General features: G+C 38.3%; 1 protein-coding gene across 2 annotated transcripts in view; it reads right to left on the minus strand.

Annotated features, from left to right (window-relative positions):
- Positions 1 to 17486, minus strand: part of CCHR9.PART0H11orf58 (chromosome chr9.part0 C11orf58 homolog) — a 284231-nt gene that overhangs the window by 174336 nt on the left and 92409 nt on the right. For both annotated transcript variants that reach the window (XM_044082772.1, XR_006366214.1), the window contains exon 2: positions 7291 to 7377. In XM_044082772.1, coding sequence (XP_043938707.1) covers positions 7291 to 7377 — 87 coding nt within the window. The remainder of the gene's footprint in view (positions 1 to 7290; positions 7378 to 17486) is intronic.

The following is a 17486-nucleotide window of genomic DNA, read 5'->3' on the forward strand; positions in this document are numbered from 1 at the left end:
GCTGTGGGTGAGAGTCTTTCTAGTCAGGCTTCCCAAACAAAATATTCAATACTCTGAAATTTGTCTTTGTAATATCTAAAATATAATTTCCAAGACGGCTGGCAGAATGACCTCATCTGGTCACCTGACTCTAGGTTCTCACAGTATTCCCCTTTGAAGTTGAGACAGGAACTTAGCACAGATGGCCACAATATACATCCAAATGTTTATGGTAGTGCCTGGAGCCTCCCCTCTTTTCAATGAGCTAATGGACAAAGGCGCTTAGCCAGACCCAGTACCTCTGGTCCTATTCAGCACTGCAGGGTGCCTTTTAATGGTTTAACAGCTCATTTACATTTCCCTTATTTTTCTTAAAATTAACCTCTGCTGTGCCAGTATCCTCTATTAAAACACATACACTTAATTCAGCTACATTAATACATGTACATTTCTCTTCATTTTTTTTCAGCACAAGCATCTGCACAAAATCAGTTTGATATACAAATGACATAGTTCTAATACATTTGTAACACAAGCATCTTATATAAATCAGTTTGATATTCAAAGGACATATTCTTTACAAAACTCCAACTGGCTATGTCGGCACGTGCCCATATCATCACAAATACCACCACGGATCTGGGCCTCTGAAACTGCACATTACTCAAATTTGGGTAGAACTGTCACATAAAAAGATGGTATGGTATCTCTTACTAAAACACTACAAATAAAACCACTTTATTTTACAACGTTGCAGTTATTATAGTAGCCTCCATTTATCAGAGCCCCAAAAAGGACAGTCCACGAGATGTGGCTAACCCTGAGGAACATTATCAGTGCACCTATCATTTTACTACACATGCACTAATGCAATGAAACAACTTTGTAGATATACTTACATACTCAGAACAAGAAAGCTCTGCACTGATTTTTCAGCTATGAATTCAGGTGTTAGCTGCAAGTAAACCCCACCTGCCATTACCCCATTTCAGTCATGGCTTTGATAATATATAGCAAATGCATTAACTGAGTTTAGAACCAGCCTCCAAAAAACTGAAGCGCCACTTTGTACCACAGTACAATAAATATGAGAATCAGCTGTATCAGTACAATGCATGTGCTAAAGAGCACAGGTTAAGTGTGTGGTTCAGCCTTCTGCTTATGTAAGCAATAACAGACAAACACCTAATTCCTTCAAGTCAGATTATACAGTGGCAGGCCATAGTAAGAAATTGTCAAATAAGAGAGATAGGAATGCAAGTTACTAAGAACAGAATATCCAACAATAAGACTGTAAATGGGATTTAAAAAGTTAGGCTCTTTAAAAGCTTAAACCGTGAATGGAGCTGAAGCACTGCTGTGTATTTTCATCAGATCTTTAAAGGCCTAAACAGTGAATAGATTGATGCACAATTGTGAAATTCCCAGCAGTTCCAAACATGACAAATGCAAGTTCTGGGCGTAGAACAGACAAAAAAAACGGTACAGGATGCGAATAGCCTTAGAAGCAGATGCCCTTTAAAAAATAACCACCATCAATGTCAGCATGCCTCTATGCTTCTTTTTCGCTTACTGAATATACTCGACTATGTCAGGCTGTCTCATCAGGACAGAGATTGGTGTCCTAAGGTTTGTAATGCAGATCATGCCCATGAGGAACAGTGTTTGCTTTATTTATTTGTTTGTTTACTTCTGTAGTCCACCGATTAATATGGACCAAGCTCAGCTCAGGCGAAATAAAATATTTCACAAATATAAAGCACAGAAATTACAGAAATCTAAGCAATAGCAGACTAGTTCAGACTAATTACAAAGAAGAAATGGCATTTATGCATTCCAGTTATCAAGCAAAATGTAAATGTGCAGTATATACATTATTTTCTATACTGAGTCAATCTTCAGTGAATCTTGAGAAGGAAGAGTTGGAAAGGAAACAGGTTAATTGTTACCGGAAACAGAAGGGGTTAATGAATATTTAGAGTTCCCAAGTCAAATGACAGTATGTGCTACACATTTGGCCCATATGTGAGACTTAAATATCTATTACTTAACTGTAGTATTTCACAAATTTATGCTAGCCTGTGGGCAGCTTGTAAATGGGTTTACAAAACAGGAGTGTTAGGCACTCCACAACACATTACGACATGAGGCAGAAAAAATATTTTACATAAAAAAAACTTTTTAAACTATGACAAAAATAATGTAAATAATAAGGAGAGACCATTTCCTAAGCACAACACCCAACATGGTGGGCAGTACTGGGGAATATGACACCTATCAAAGGAAAATGAAGCTCACTGCTCTCAATGAACAATGAGACGCTATATGGCACAAGCCTTCCCAGGATAATGTGTGCTACACTGCATTAACATGACTCATGAATCAAGTCACATATTTTGCTTATCATCCCAGGACTGATGGTGCATGACGATGCAAGCTCTGACATGCCTAACTGATTAAATGTCAAATGCATTTGTTACTGCAGTTTGGACAGAAACATAGTCTGCAAGGAGAAGAAAATGCGACCTGCCGTTAACTGATTTCAAAATTAAACACACACTAGAGGAGATGGGAAGTAATGAACATCTTTGGTACAAGTGGGGATAAGATTCATAGAAGGTCAAGATAATGGCGGGGAGAACACAAAGAAGACACCATTAAAACTACTAAAAAGAGGATTCTAGACCAATAAGGATTTTCAATTTATATCTTAAGTGACAACAAGTTGAGTTACATTTCATGTTATCAGGGTTTGACAGAGCTATACCATGCTGGTCAGAAAGTACAGCACAGTGTAATCATTTACATGGCTAAATGAATTAAGTATTATTTAATTTGGGTAGACTGGGGGTGCCACAGCATTCACTACCTGGGGTAAAACAAATACAAAAAAAAAAGCCTGTGTGACTGAGAGGTTCATAGGGTTTACACCCCAATTGGGTACAGGAGCTTTGCTACCCTGTTAAACAAACAAAAAAAAAAAAGTTTACTGTGGTGCATTCCTGACCACTTTAAAGTGGTGAAACACCCTGTTAGACAAATCTGTACATGCAACTGGTAAGAATGGTTATCACAGGATGGATTCTTGAAAGACATATACTTTGTCAACTTAGCAGAATCCTAATATAAATTTACCAATGTCTTGTACGTTGAACTTCCAGTGTTCCTGCCCTGCTCAAGGCAACTGACGATTCCATGCTGGGGTGCTACATAAGAACTCAAATCCCTAGGTGTCAATTCTCATCTTAGCTGCTGGACTGCTAAATCTCTCAGTGAATGATACTGCTTTATCTGAATTAAAAATAAGACCTCTTCCCCTAAACTCAACAAAGGACAGCTGTGAAGTAACTTACTATAAAATAGCACACACACAGTCATGGCTCTCATACAAACTACAGTGGCATTTTTTAAAGGTGTGGATAATCAAGCTATTTGGCAAGATGCCACTTGGTCACTGGTTCAACACTTCTAGAGCTATGATCTAGGACTAGGGTAGGCTTTATCAAGGCAATTTTGCAAGGCATGCTAAACCAGAGCCATTTTTTTCAAGCCATCATCCTTGCATCACAAATGTCTTGGAATCATCCCAGCAGTAAGGGCTACTGCAACAGTGGTTTAAAATGAAGAACATACTGCAACTGTGAAGATAACTTACAATAACAGTAGATGCTTGAATAGATCGTTATTGCAGGACAATCATCTACCCAACATCCTTTCTGACTTTCTTATTGTGCCTTTAGTCATTTTTGGACCAGTAAGGGTTTTTTCACACCTTCTGTGCTCTTCCCCAGCTTTCTCAGAGTTTCTAAGAGCGTGTGCTTGCTCATATGTGGGCAGTAGCTAGAGAAGGGGAAACATCGGTGCTCCCCTAGTTCTCCCACTGTTTTCTTTCCCTGGAACAGTGAATGGTGTATTATGCTTCTTCCATGCTTATTTCAAGTTTCCTTGACCTCTACCTTTACCTCAAGGGCCCTTGCCATGGATTCTTGGCAAGAAAGCCCCAAGATAGTGTAGGTAGCACCTGTCAAACTACCATGCTTAGATGGTACCATGGTCCCAGATGTATACCACACAAAAGAGGATAGACCCTAAGCTTTAGAAGTCTGGGCAGACAAATGACATCTCAATAGTAAGGACTACTGCAACAGTAATCTAAATGAAGAACATCCTGTTGTGATTGTCAAGGGTTAGTGCTGCTCTCATTTTGTTTCAGTATTTTTGCAGCCAGTATCATAAGGACTCTTAGAATTTGGTGTGCTGTCTGCCAATGACAGCAAAATTGGTGCTTCTATTCCAACGTAGAAGATCCTGAACTTCAGTCATTCTTGTATCACCTGTATCTTTGATCAGTCGATATAACAATAGACAGTGAATGAAAAAATAATTTCCTTGTTCTCAACTCTATCAATCACTGATGTAGTTAACTAGTATAGACCCAAGGATGCTTATGGACAAAAGGTTCACTTTAGTACAAGACGAGCCCGAGCACTGAAAATAATGCTGCCTTCTACTTCTATTCAGTGTCTCGGACTTCAAAAAATCCTGAGAGCACAGAGGTACTTCAGAAAGCATAATCATGAAGTTATAAACGTATGCTATTCTGAATACCTGCAGCCTTCCACCCTTCCAAGGTTCTCTCATAAAACATGCACATTTGATAAGTTACAATAATACAACCTAATATACATGCATACATTCTTTCTGTCTAGCAGGAGTTACTTTTAATGCATTTTAACCCAAGTAACCTTACAAATATATATTTTAACTCAAACATCTGCAAAAATTAGTGGGATAGTTAAAATTATTTGCAAAACTCCAGCTAGCTATGCTGGCATAGGTAAACATGCACTCCACTACTCTCCATGGCACTACCTCATAACATCACACCAGGCTACCATGTTTATGTAGGATCTGGTTTCCTTTGTTTAGGTACTACATCACTGTGGTGATGTCTGTAAACACTTCTAATAGTCAGGAGGACTGTAGATGATTGAGACTATTGACAGCATTTATAAGTACCAACATCTCCCAAAGACATGCTGTAGGTGGAATGAACACACTAAATTGGCCCTACGTGTGCGTTTGTGTGCCTTCTGTGGAAGGCTGGGCGCCGGGCAGGCAACTCGACACCATAAAACTCCACTGCCAATCATAAGCGGACAGGTGTTCTGCTGTGGCGACCCCTAACCGGGAAAAAGCCGAAAGAAGAAGATGATTCTGAATACCTGCAGCTATACGTTGTCTACTACAGCTTTTTCCAGAGGACAACAGCAGATGTATTAGAAATGAAGAGAAAACTTCTCATATAGGCCTATGCTCAACTAGCATGGGAACAGGAACCAAAAACAAACAGTCACCAATTATTGCAACAAGAAGCAGTAAAATTCCAACAGTAGAATTCTTTCCCTACCAGGCAGGCAGGAAGGATACAGAATACTCTCTCAGGTTTAAGACCTAACTTACTCATTTCCTGATTTTAAAACTAGAGTCGATACCCCAGCAAATTAAATTACAAAGCATAGCTGCTAACTGCAAAGTACAAGTGATCTTTTCTCTGATCCTGCTCTATCAGTCAATGCTGAACGTACTTCAAGTGAAACTTATTCATTCTGCACCATTAAATGCTTGTCAAACTGTGGCCTAAACAGTCATAACAGAGGCCAACAGACTGGGGTGTAGCATCACTACACACTGAAAAAGGATATATATTGCACTAAGTCATCTCCTAGGTAGTGTCCAGTAAGTTCCCAGACGCTTTTTCTGCTGAGAAAGTTTCTGTGCCACTTTTTAAACTATCAATAAATGGACTTGCAGCTAATTAGTCCAACTAACGCTGTTAAGTCAGCCTGAATAAAGCAAATGCATGAGCACAGACAGACCCATACCCCTCAACCTATTACAGCAAGAAATCTTAACAAAGCCATAAATAATGGGGGATAAAGATCCAAAAATAGGGGCATTTTTTAATATTGCTCTTACAAATTTAGAAAGTTGACAGAACAGGTTTTACATTAGCATGTATTTTCTGAAATGTATGCAGTCACACTCAAATGTCTTTCATTTTCTGACTTCAATCCTCAATTATTAGCAAGAAAAGCTCAATTTTATGAGAAACAAATCAAAAATATGAGGCAAAGATCAGATATTCTGAGAAAATCTGAGCAGTTGAGAGGTATGAAGAGATTCCAGCACTTGTAGCATCAAACCTAAGTACTACCAAAGATTCAATTATGGCAAGTACATGACTTTAATTCTTCTTCAGTCAACAAATTCATATGGTTGCATGTACATAAAAGCAGTGCAAAATATAGGATGTTGAAGTATAAAGATCAAGCAAAGACTTTACCAAAGTGACATCACAAATCAAGCAGATATTACTTCCAAGTAATATTAAGGAAAACATATGCAAATTAGGTTAGCTAAGCAGCCTTGCTTACTGTTACAGATTCCATTAATTCCTAAGAATGTATTTCAACCATTTCTATACCCACGATATACAACATTGCAATATTCTGTTGCAGATCTGCAAATATAAAGATATTAATTTTGCCCATTTACTGTGGCGTTATAGAAAACAAACTGTGCACCAAGTCTACACAAAGTACCACAGCTACAATGCCCTCCAGCTTATCACGCTGTTGTTGTTACAGATTAGGGTGCAAGTGGCACTGTTTACCAAAGCAAATGCTAATTAACAGAGCCAGTCACTCCTTTTAATGCTGCACAGGGACAAAATGTTCAACCTATGCTGAAGCTTCACAAGCGACAAGTGCAACTTTAATTCTACCAAGATATGTTCTTGCAGAGCATGTACTTATCATAATATATTAATGTGAAATATGGCGCTGGATTGTAATCAGTGCCGGTGAGGTTACATTTACCACGCCATCAGTAATGTACTGCCAGTGATCTTCTGAAAATGTTTGAACTAAACTCTTTTTTTTTTTGGGGGGGGGGGTCACTTGTGAGACTATGGAGTTTGTATGTGTAAGGGGGAGGGCAAAGCCTCCTACTAGGATGCTTGTTTAAATAACTGGAAGATTTTACATTGCAAGCATCTGCAGTAAAATTTGTGAGTTTCTTTGACTTTAATTTTACTTTTTGTGGAGTTGGAAACCTATTTATGTTATATTAGTTTCTATAAAATGTGGCCAGTAGCAAAGGTACTAATGGTGTGTGTATTTAAGGTCCCACTCAACAGATTTCTTTGATAGTTGTTTTACTCAAACTTTATACAAAGCTAAGCCACCAAGTTCCACTAAAACACATATGAGTGAAAAATACAAAATCAACTCTAACATTGCGATTTACCTTTTCTGCTCCCATAAGCTTTAGAAACTTCTGCTTTCGTTCTACGTCACCTAAATCTGCTTCCTCCCAACTGGAAGATGACTGATCCTGTAAAATGAAAGATATTTACACAAGGCATCCACATCAGATGGTTCCACATTCCTGGAAAAATATGTTTTTAAACACAATAAAGAAGAAACTCCGTTTATAAACAAAACTAACGCTATGCCCTTCAACACAATAACCTCTTACAATGCAAAGAATGTTTGCTAAACTACAAAAGTCCTCCAGTATTAAGAACAGGTAACTTCCACTGGTCTCCACAAGTTAATTATCTGACTGGTACTGTATGTGCATTTCTACATTAACATTTCCTTTAGCTATACACTGTGTTACACCAGAATACAGCAGTATTGCACTGCTGTTGTTACACATAGGTTAACGATGCAAAGTCATTCTCCACGTGCCTTGGAACCAGTCTAGGCTAGTTTTCGTCACCAAACTCATTAAGATACACAGGTTCAGTGTTTTTTCTGATTAACTTTTCGGCAAAGCACTCATGTAAAACTGCTTACGGACAATTTGATGATTTTTTTCTGCAATGGACACAAAGTATTCCACCTAGAGTGCACGAGTGTAAAACATACCTCCTGTGCACACTGTTGTATACACCATGCAGTGGTCACTTTAAATACGCTGCAACCCTGGTTGTAAGATACATTACCTGGTACCTATATCTACTTTGATACAGAGCATTATCTGTTCTATACAGACTGACATCTTTTTATTTCCTTGTTGACGGTTAGCTTTATCAAAGTCCGGCAGCATACAAAGAACAATTCAGGTTTTGGTTTTATTCACGACAAGAGTACTGCATTGGCTGAAGAAGGCAATGATTATGATCCTCAGCACACAATACCCAGATTACAACGAGCAAAGTGTACTGTACAACACCCCAAAAAGTCTTCTGTCAGCCCTTCCAGAATTACCTTAGCAGCAACAATATATCTGTTCTGCTACACTACTGAATGAAGCAACAAGGACATAACCCCAGTAAACAGTTGGTTCATAGGTGCTTACTAAGCTATTGATCTGTGAGGATCCTTGGAAGCCTAGCCATACATGTCCTTTAAATTTTTAAGTGTAAATAACCTAATGACAAACAGAACATTTATAAGAGTGCTAAACCAAGGGGGGGATTTGGTGTTATTAATCGTCTAGATTACATTTGAATAGTGTAACAGAAGTACTTCGAGTGAAGTGTATGCAGAGCTATGCTCATCCAACAAGCTGTTGGTCCAAACACAAAAAGCTAATAACTCAGCTGGTGACTCCCTGTTTGCCAACTTTGTTGGCAAAACTTGGAATTCACTTCCAGTTAACCTTACCCTTGAACCTTCTCCAAGTCTCTTCAAAAAAGGCCTCAAACAATATTTCAAAATTCACTGGCTCTGTCCCTGTACCTACCCTGACTAATCTCCATATCTACTTCCTTATTTAAACAGTACTATATTAATTTCTTGCTCACAAATGCTTGTTGTAACCTTGTTTTGTACATTAAGTTACACTGTGAATCTTGTGAGTCCCTTCATGAGAGCCACACGTCACATACTATGTAAATAATAACGGTTTGTTGTAACCTACTTGTGTTGTGTTCTATGACACACTTAATCTTGCGAGTCCCTCGAGGGCCACACTTTACTTGCTTTGTAAATATACTTGGCTCGTGTGTGTGATGTTTATCTGTGTAATTGAAGCTTTTCTCCCCGGGCCTACACTGGAAAATGGACATGTATCCAGTTGGACTATCCTGGTCATCAAATGTAACAAACAAGTGTAGAAGATGATGCCAAAGAGGAGGTATTCCCTGTGATACATATCTAGCCCTCCAGCATGTTCTACTTATGTTGCAATAGAGACAGAAACCTCTTAAACAGGTGCTTATGCCCCCATTGGAGTTGCGAATGTGCAGTAGGTCTGACAGGGTAAAGTCTATTGAGGCTCTGTACACTAGGCAGAGAATGACCCTCAGTAGCCTGTATGACACCGAGAAGACGGACAAGGTTTTTAGATAGCCTGCATAGCTTTTCTGATTTAGGCCCTTGACTTTTTTTTTTTTTTAGTAAGAAAACTTTGTGGGCTTTCCAGCTGTCTCACAATGTTTGGACAGGTGCACAATGAAGGGGGCATTATACTTAATGATTAGCCTGAAGACTGCGTAACAGTGGAATGAGCACATCCCTGGACCTGGTTACCATATTTTTCTTACAACAGTGGAGACATTGTGATTGAAGGACTCTTCTACATAAGTTTCTAGGTCCCCCAACTAATGGATCAATTTTCAGGTGTGTGCTGTCAACATGGTAGTTGTAAGGGACTTCTTGATTGTCAAAGGATACTAACATATACTTTTTGGTATTTGCTTTTAGTCGATGGTTTTGATATCGGCTACTGGTCTGGGAAAGGCCAGCTTTATGATGACATCATGTTTATGGACAAGCCTTAAACTAGTAACATTAGCTTTGACCTCCAAGAAGTAAATGCCAAACAGCAGTGGCCCAAAGACTGAACCCTGGAGTACACCTCTACTGACAAGTCTTTTGGAAGAGGTAGAACAGCCCATCTTAAATTTCCTGGGTATTATTTGTGAGACAATTTGCTATTCAATGACTTGCACAGGGATTAACATTTAGCTGGGATAGTTTATGGCACCTGAACTTGGGATGGTGTTGAATGCTTTTGTGACATTTAGATATGCAGTGTGTATTGACTTGCTTGTATCCATTGCTTCAGTAACCTTCTTGAAGAAGCCAACAAGGTTAAGTAGGCAGGATCTGTCCTTGAGAAATCCAAACTGGCTTATGACAGAGCAGCACACCTCTGTATATATCTCATTTAAAAGATTAATTTCGCATATTCCATTTGTCTCTGGGTCAATAATGGACTCCACTAAATTATGCACTTTTATTCATGGACACATCCATTCTTATCTAATTTTTCTCTCAGATTATGCATCACTGCCGATCTGTGGTGATGAAGGGTGCTGGCCACTTGGGTCCTGTCACTCCTAATGGTGACCTCAAAAAATTCTTCAGCTTCACCATATTAGTCACACCTACAAAAGTTCCTGACTACATCCCAGTACCTATGCAGTTATCAAATAAATATAGTAGTACTGATGCCTATTACAGCTGCTACTGGTTATAATTGCTGTCTGGGTAATGCATGCACTGGCTCAGAAACTGCTCATATCCTGCTACCGTGTGTAGTATCAGTGTTCCCTTACAATAGCAGCTAAGTGCACAAATATGGACATAAGCAAACGTGCAGCTTTGTACCCCAATTCAGAATAAAACAAGATCACACTTTCTAGTTCATACAGATTAAAAAAATCAATATATGAAGCATCTCTTCACCAATTTCCACTACTAAATGCATTTAACAGGGTGAATTGAAAGAAATCAGAGGCAGCAATACAATAAGACTCTTTAGAGGATATGACATACTGTGCTTGAAATCATGTCAAAACCATAAAATATATGCAACTGAAAACACAGCTCCAAATACACAAAAAGAGCTTGCCTTAAGTGTTAGATTCTTCCTGTATAAAACAATTATTTGTCAAGGCAAGCTTTAGTGTGTGAATGAATGACTCTGATGAATAAGAATTTCTGCATCCCTTCACAATAATGTAGCTAATCCCAAAAAGTTTACGGATACAGCAGATACCAGGCGAAGGGTGGAACTTCTCTTCTTTGGAAATGTCACCAAATGAAAGCAGATTACAGGCAACAAATTGGTGATCTTTTAAAACAAAAATGTTCCTTCAAAGAGACCAGATTCTTTTTTGTTTTTTTTGTTTTTTTTTTTTACTTGTGGTAATTCGATGAAGAAATGCAGGAGATATAGAGGATAATTATCAGCTCTCCAATCGTAACCTGCTTATGTGTTTGAGTCATGGATGCCAAGAAATTCAACCTTGAGAGCAAAGCTTGAGAGGCGAATCTTGGTGTCCATATCAACAACACATAATATTAGGTTACAATCACAGATCTGATCAGAGTTCAGTCAGGGGCAGATTGTAGAATTAGACAGCAAGCAGAAAAGAAGCGGTTTCAAATTCTGACACTGTTTGCTTGCTGAGACTCTCTGTTCTTTGTGCGAAACCTGAACAGTGTTTTTATTGGGGGGGTTAACAAATGTTAAGATTGGGTGTTATGCTAAAGAAGCACTTAACTTTTTTGTTTTTTCTCCCCAATACTGGAGTGTAATTACGGTGCTCCATGCACTACATTTTTATTAATCATCTGGGGACATTTCTGATCCTTTCATGATGCACAGTTTTAAAGCCATCACTTTTAAGATGATCTTAGAAGAAGAATAAACTGTTTTTATATTTTTTTAGTTCAGGACTTAATCATCTTGTGTCTTTTTACACATTCTGTTAAGAGTACTTAAGATTTTAATCAGAGGCTAGGACCACTGTAGACAAGGAAACATGGTTAAGTAATGGCTGATAAGGTTTTTTTCCATTAATATTTGATTACTCAGTCATTCATTTGGCAATAAGTCACTTGTTAGGGAGTCTAACTGTGTCCCAGTATTCAGTGTGCACAAGGCATAGAAACTCATTTTGAACAGAATTTACAGAATTTCTGAATAGAATGCCAGCCTACTGGCAGGATGCATATACACATGCTCACTCCCTCATCTCATGCACAGCTGTGGACAGTTTGGAAGATCACTAGTTCATTTAAGGTATGGCTTTCCGATGCGGTAGGAAAAGCAGAGCTCCTGGTAAAAACCAACACAGATGCAGGGATGATGTGCAGTCTCTGGCATGAAATGCAGTCCAGCTATGAACCTACCTGAAGATCTAAGAGCTGTGTGACAGCAACTCTGACTGCTATGCTATTCATCTTGGCAATGATGATCTCAAAATATGGCATCATAAGGTAAGTAAAGAGCAAAATTATTAGCGCTGCAAAAATCACCACTCAGCCATTTGACTGTCACTTGGATTAAACTGCCCGATTACTACTTAAGATCTCTATATCAGAAGTACACATGGCACTATGAAACTAATGGCAGAGAATACCTCGGATGCATGCAATATGCACATGAAGTCTATTTTAAATACTGGCCATTCCAACAGCGCTTATTACTATCCCTCTACTACTACTACCACCACCACCAATTTATAGGTTATAATTCAGTAGGTAAATGTATTTTCACTATAAAATTTGGTTGGTTTTCAGCATTAATGCCGCTTATTCCTGTGTAAAACAGCTTTTACTATTGTTATCATTAGACTATTCTTCTGTGTAAGTTGCTTAATTTGTGTGTGTATTATTTCTAAAGGGCACACCATCTAGAAATGTGAATGCGTATTTCTGAAGGGACAGAGTTTCCCAACAGAGCAGACAGGGTAGGAGTGGCATGACAATTCTCTTCCTTATGGAGCAAATGACTAGCATTTGTTAAGGAGTTAACTGGTTGAAGATGCCCAAGCCACAGATCTCAGACTCCCAGTAAGGGGGTCATATACGGTCTGCGAACACTACCTGTGAAACTTTCTATAGTTAATTATTTAAATTAAAACAGTGTTTAATTGGTTAAAAATACACTACTTATAAATGAGTCCATGCTACACTGATTCATTTCAGTCATAGTTTTGTGCTTCTGCTAAGTTCCTCCCTCCCAAATGCCCTCAGATTTGTCCAACTCCGGACTGAGAATTTTTTTAAACTACAGAAGCATTTTTCATTTTTGTTTTGTTGCAGAGCAAGAAGTACAGTAACATTTTAAAGAAAAAACAATTGGGGCTATCATCCCTTCCACAAATTCGTTCTGTGAAAACTGGAATATTTGTTGCAAGTAAGATAAACAAAAATAAGAAAAATCCTATTTTAGCTGAAAGGGAGGAAAAATGGACTACCTGATGCCAGTAATTAAACCACGTTTTGGGCGTGTTTTAGAGCGCATAATTCATAGAGTAAAATTTAAACTGCAGTCAAGTCTTATGTATAAAGGTTGGATACTTTCTTCTGCCTTACAGTCTGACACCGTCAAACTGTATCAGGATGTCAGCATGCCTCTCAACTTCTTTGCTTAAGAATTTCAGACAGCAAAAAAATAATATTTTTAGGGTGGGGGAAGAGAGTATTACTTTAATTTACTTAAAAAGTTAATAGAACATGGATTAACATGCACTTCCCAGACTGACTAATCCTCTGTGATTTACCACAAAATTAAAAATTTTAAGGATCACCGAGCAAAAATATGAGGGAAAAAAATCAGAGAGTTGAGAGGCATGGCACACAGTCTCTCAAGCTGACACAGTCCATTTATATGGCTTCAATCAATTCTCTTTGTCTACCACACAATGAAGTACAGCCAAATGCTGAGATACTCTGTCCCTCCACAACAACTTGCAATGCCACTGCTTCTACCTTTCCAGGCCTAAAGGCTACAGAAACTAATTACTTCATGGAAACGAAGGCCTTCTCTGCCCAGAGTCACTTCTAGTCAACTGAAAATTCAATGAGAACCTTCACTTTCCTAACCTGCCTACCTCTCACTATACAATCCCTTATTCTCTATGCATCCATATCCACTTCTAGTACAAAACATGTAGTAAACAAGGGCTAACCTTTGTCTCGCGTCATATTTTACTCATCTCCCTATGCAATATTCCATTTACTGATATATCTGGATGTTATAATCTCAGGAGGAAGCTCATTTATCCGTCTCATCCTGTGTTTGTAACACCCAGATCTCACTCATCCACATTTCCCTAAAGTTCATTTGTCTTGCATGAATTCTCAAACAGAACCTAAAGGCTTTTTTTTGAGTAGTTATTAACACTACCATTAGCCCTTCCACATTTTAGCCCACTAGCCATCAACACTACCCCCATGCAGCCCACTGGAACACCATCCACCAAATACTCTAGGAGGGACACCCTTTAAAAACTGAGCTGCCCCTTACTGTACCCAAACATTCTCAATGTTTTGCATCTCCTTTTAACAGTATACCAGGGATGTAGTCCCTTAGTTTTTACGCTTATTCCCCCACAGATAAAACCATTGCGATCATTTCTCTGCTGAACCAAGTAACTCCTTCCCTGGTAAACCTTAAGAAACAACTCCCTCATCAACCCCACAATGTCCTTATCAACTTGTAGAAATTAAATGGAAAACTATCACCTCCACTCACCTTCCTCTTTCACAAATAATCACATTTCAGTTCCCCTATAAAATCCTCTCCCCTCTCGAACTTTCCTCTTCTAAAGGTACTCCACAATCTTTGCTGGCATCCAGCGCTAGCCCTCTATACAATTCCTTAGAAAAAACGCGGAAAGTGCATCTCCTATCTCCTCCTTCCTAAATATCCTGTCTTTGTTTTCCACTGCCTGCAGCCTCTCTCAAAGTTCACCAGCTAGAAACTCTGCACCAAGATCTCCATGCACTTCTAACTCCCTTCTCATCTCCAGTTTCCCCTTTGGCTTTCCACCTGAGTGCTGTCCCTTCAGTCTTTATTCTCCTCCTTTCCCTGTCCTCATTAGGCAAACCCTCTCACATGCCCCTTTTGCGAATACCATAACAGCCTTTCCAACTTCTTAAATTCCATCGTGCCTCACTGTCTACACTATACCCTTCCTCTCTCCTTACCGACTTTGACCCATTCTACCCCTCTCCTTTCCCGTTTTCCTTTCAGCGCTTGCAAAAATGATAAATGTGAGGCAGTACGCCTTTCAGAATTACACAACATAAATAAATAAAAGTTAATTACCTGTACTTAAAACACTAAAAGGCAACATGAAATATATTACGGTATTCAAAAGTTCAAAACAGATGTTCAAATAACAAATGCTTTAACAATCAAATAATTGATTAATATTCCATACACAAAAGAAGAATTTTAACTGCTGAATAGGTATGAACACTGCAAAAAAGTGGAATTTTTGCAACTAAGAACTATGACTAAATTTGAAAACACATTAGGATTCTCAGGCAGTGATAGCTCTTCCCAAAACAACATAAAATTCATAAAAATGCATTGTTAAAATATACACAAGCCTTTCCTAGGTTAACAAATATAATTACGCTACAGCACACAAGACTGACCAGAACACCTCTGCCAATACATATTACACTGCATTAATGTATTAATTCAACAGGCAAAAACACATCAGCACAACTTAAAATGTAAAATGCATAGATTTTCTAATTTTTTTCAGTTCAAGACTAATAATAAACTTTTAAGATGCACACAAGTGGCAAGAGCTAGTCAAAACGACTATGCAGTTTCTTGACAAATTATAAAGAACACTAGATTCTGCAACTTTGATATGAATATACAAATGCATATCATATACATGGAGAACCTACTGTCTGTTCAGCTGACTGAATCCCAAAACTTCATCACTGGAAGATTAACAATATCTTGTAATGATGGTGAGACTCTGGAAAAATAGACAAAGTAACTGCTGCATTTTTTTCTCTCTCTCTTCTGACTTTGTGTCGGAGCTGAAAATTTGTGTGTGTGCTGTGGGGGCAGAGGTGTCCTTTTTGTGTTTGCAGCCATGAAGTATCACATTTTTGAGTAATCACTTCCAAAGGCTTTAGAAGTTTGGGGCTGTGCACTTCTTCATTGATTAAACAAGACATGCTTAGCCATTGTAAACCCAAATCATACATATAGTTCAATTTTTTTGTAATACATTTGAGAGGCTGTCTGCACCCTTCTTATACATTCAGGATCACAAATGTTAAGTCAATAAACAAAAGACAAGTCTGAAAAATAAATATTTATTGTTCTCAAAATTGTTTTTTTTAAACTTTCCTGTACACCATTTGAACTCCATAAACAAAAAGTGGAAAACCTATACAAAACATCAATGCCGTGATTTATTACTACATTTTATCTTTACTTAAACTGATTTTATTTAGAGGGATGACATCATTTCACACTTTGCATACATGCAAACCAGCTTTAGCGCTGCATCAGGCAACAGACTAAGTGCAGCAAAATACCAATGGTGTCACTAACTTCTAGCGTCATCTTCCCAGCCTACAAGAAAAATAAAAGGGTATCAAGATTAACAAACACAAAAAAAAATCCTTTACTTACTATTACATACTGACATAGATTACAAAGACTTAATGATGCAAAGACTTAATGAACTAGCAAGGAAATATGAAATCCTGAACATCAAATAGAAAAGGAAGAAACTCTATAACACACCCCATGACACAGAGGGATTGCGATCTAGATGACCTGGGTTTAATTAGTGACCTAATCACTGAAGGAGGTGGTGAGGGAAGGTAGTACTGAACAGTATATACCAGCTTACACATCTCAGGGGAAGCAGGCAATTTGGTCCATTTCATTACATGCACCTATAGGAGACAACCACGTACAGCATATAGTGCCAATAATCACAAACTTATCAATCCATGTATAAAAGACAGTCAGCCTTTGTTACACGAGAGTGCACAGGCCAACAAAGCAGTAGGGTCCTTGCATTTTACTGACATGCACCTTAGCTGCCAGGTTAGGGATCCCCCCCCACCAAATCTTTTTTGCTCACTTGTCACAGCTGACTCCTAGAGCAACCCTAGACAGACAGACAGACATTGCTATCCACAAAGAGAAGAAAGCAAGTTGCCTGATCTTTCTTCTCTGCCATACATTTAAAACTATGGACAATTTAGAGCCCCCGATCCACTCGTTATCCATCTTTGGAAAATGGGAAGAAACAAGAGCACCCCAAGAAGACCCATGCGTACATAGGGAAGACATGCAGACTCCTCACAGACAATACCAAAGATTAGAACTAAAACCAGAAAACCTCTTGCTATAAGGGCTGCGTGTGACAGCCTCCCTCCTTTGCTATCAACTTTGCTTCTGTAAAGGAGGGCAAAAGAATATGCCTTAGTTAAAAAAAAAAAAAAAAAAAAAAAATTCTGTTAAATATCTTACAAAACCTACTCATTCTCTCAAAGAGCTCAAATACAAACCCTTAAAGGTCATAAGTTAGTTATTAAAAAAACTGCATAGTTCATCCATCAATAGGTGCACAAATGGCAGAACACGCAAGAAAACAATGCAAACAAAATATTAAATGGCACGAGTAAAACTATGCATACACACACTTATACATACATATATATATATATATATATATATATATAAATAATGTTCATAGGTGT

The sequence above is a fragment of the Protopterus annectens genome, chromosome 9.part0 (assembly GCF_019279795.1).
Source record: "Protopterus annectens isolate FY-2018-M chromosome 9.part0, PAN1.0, whole genome shotgun sequence".
Lineage (NCBI taxonomy): Eukaryota > Metazoa > Chordata > Ceratodontiformes > Protopteridae > Protopterus > Protopterus annectens.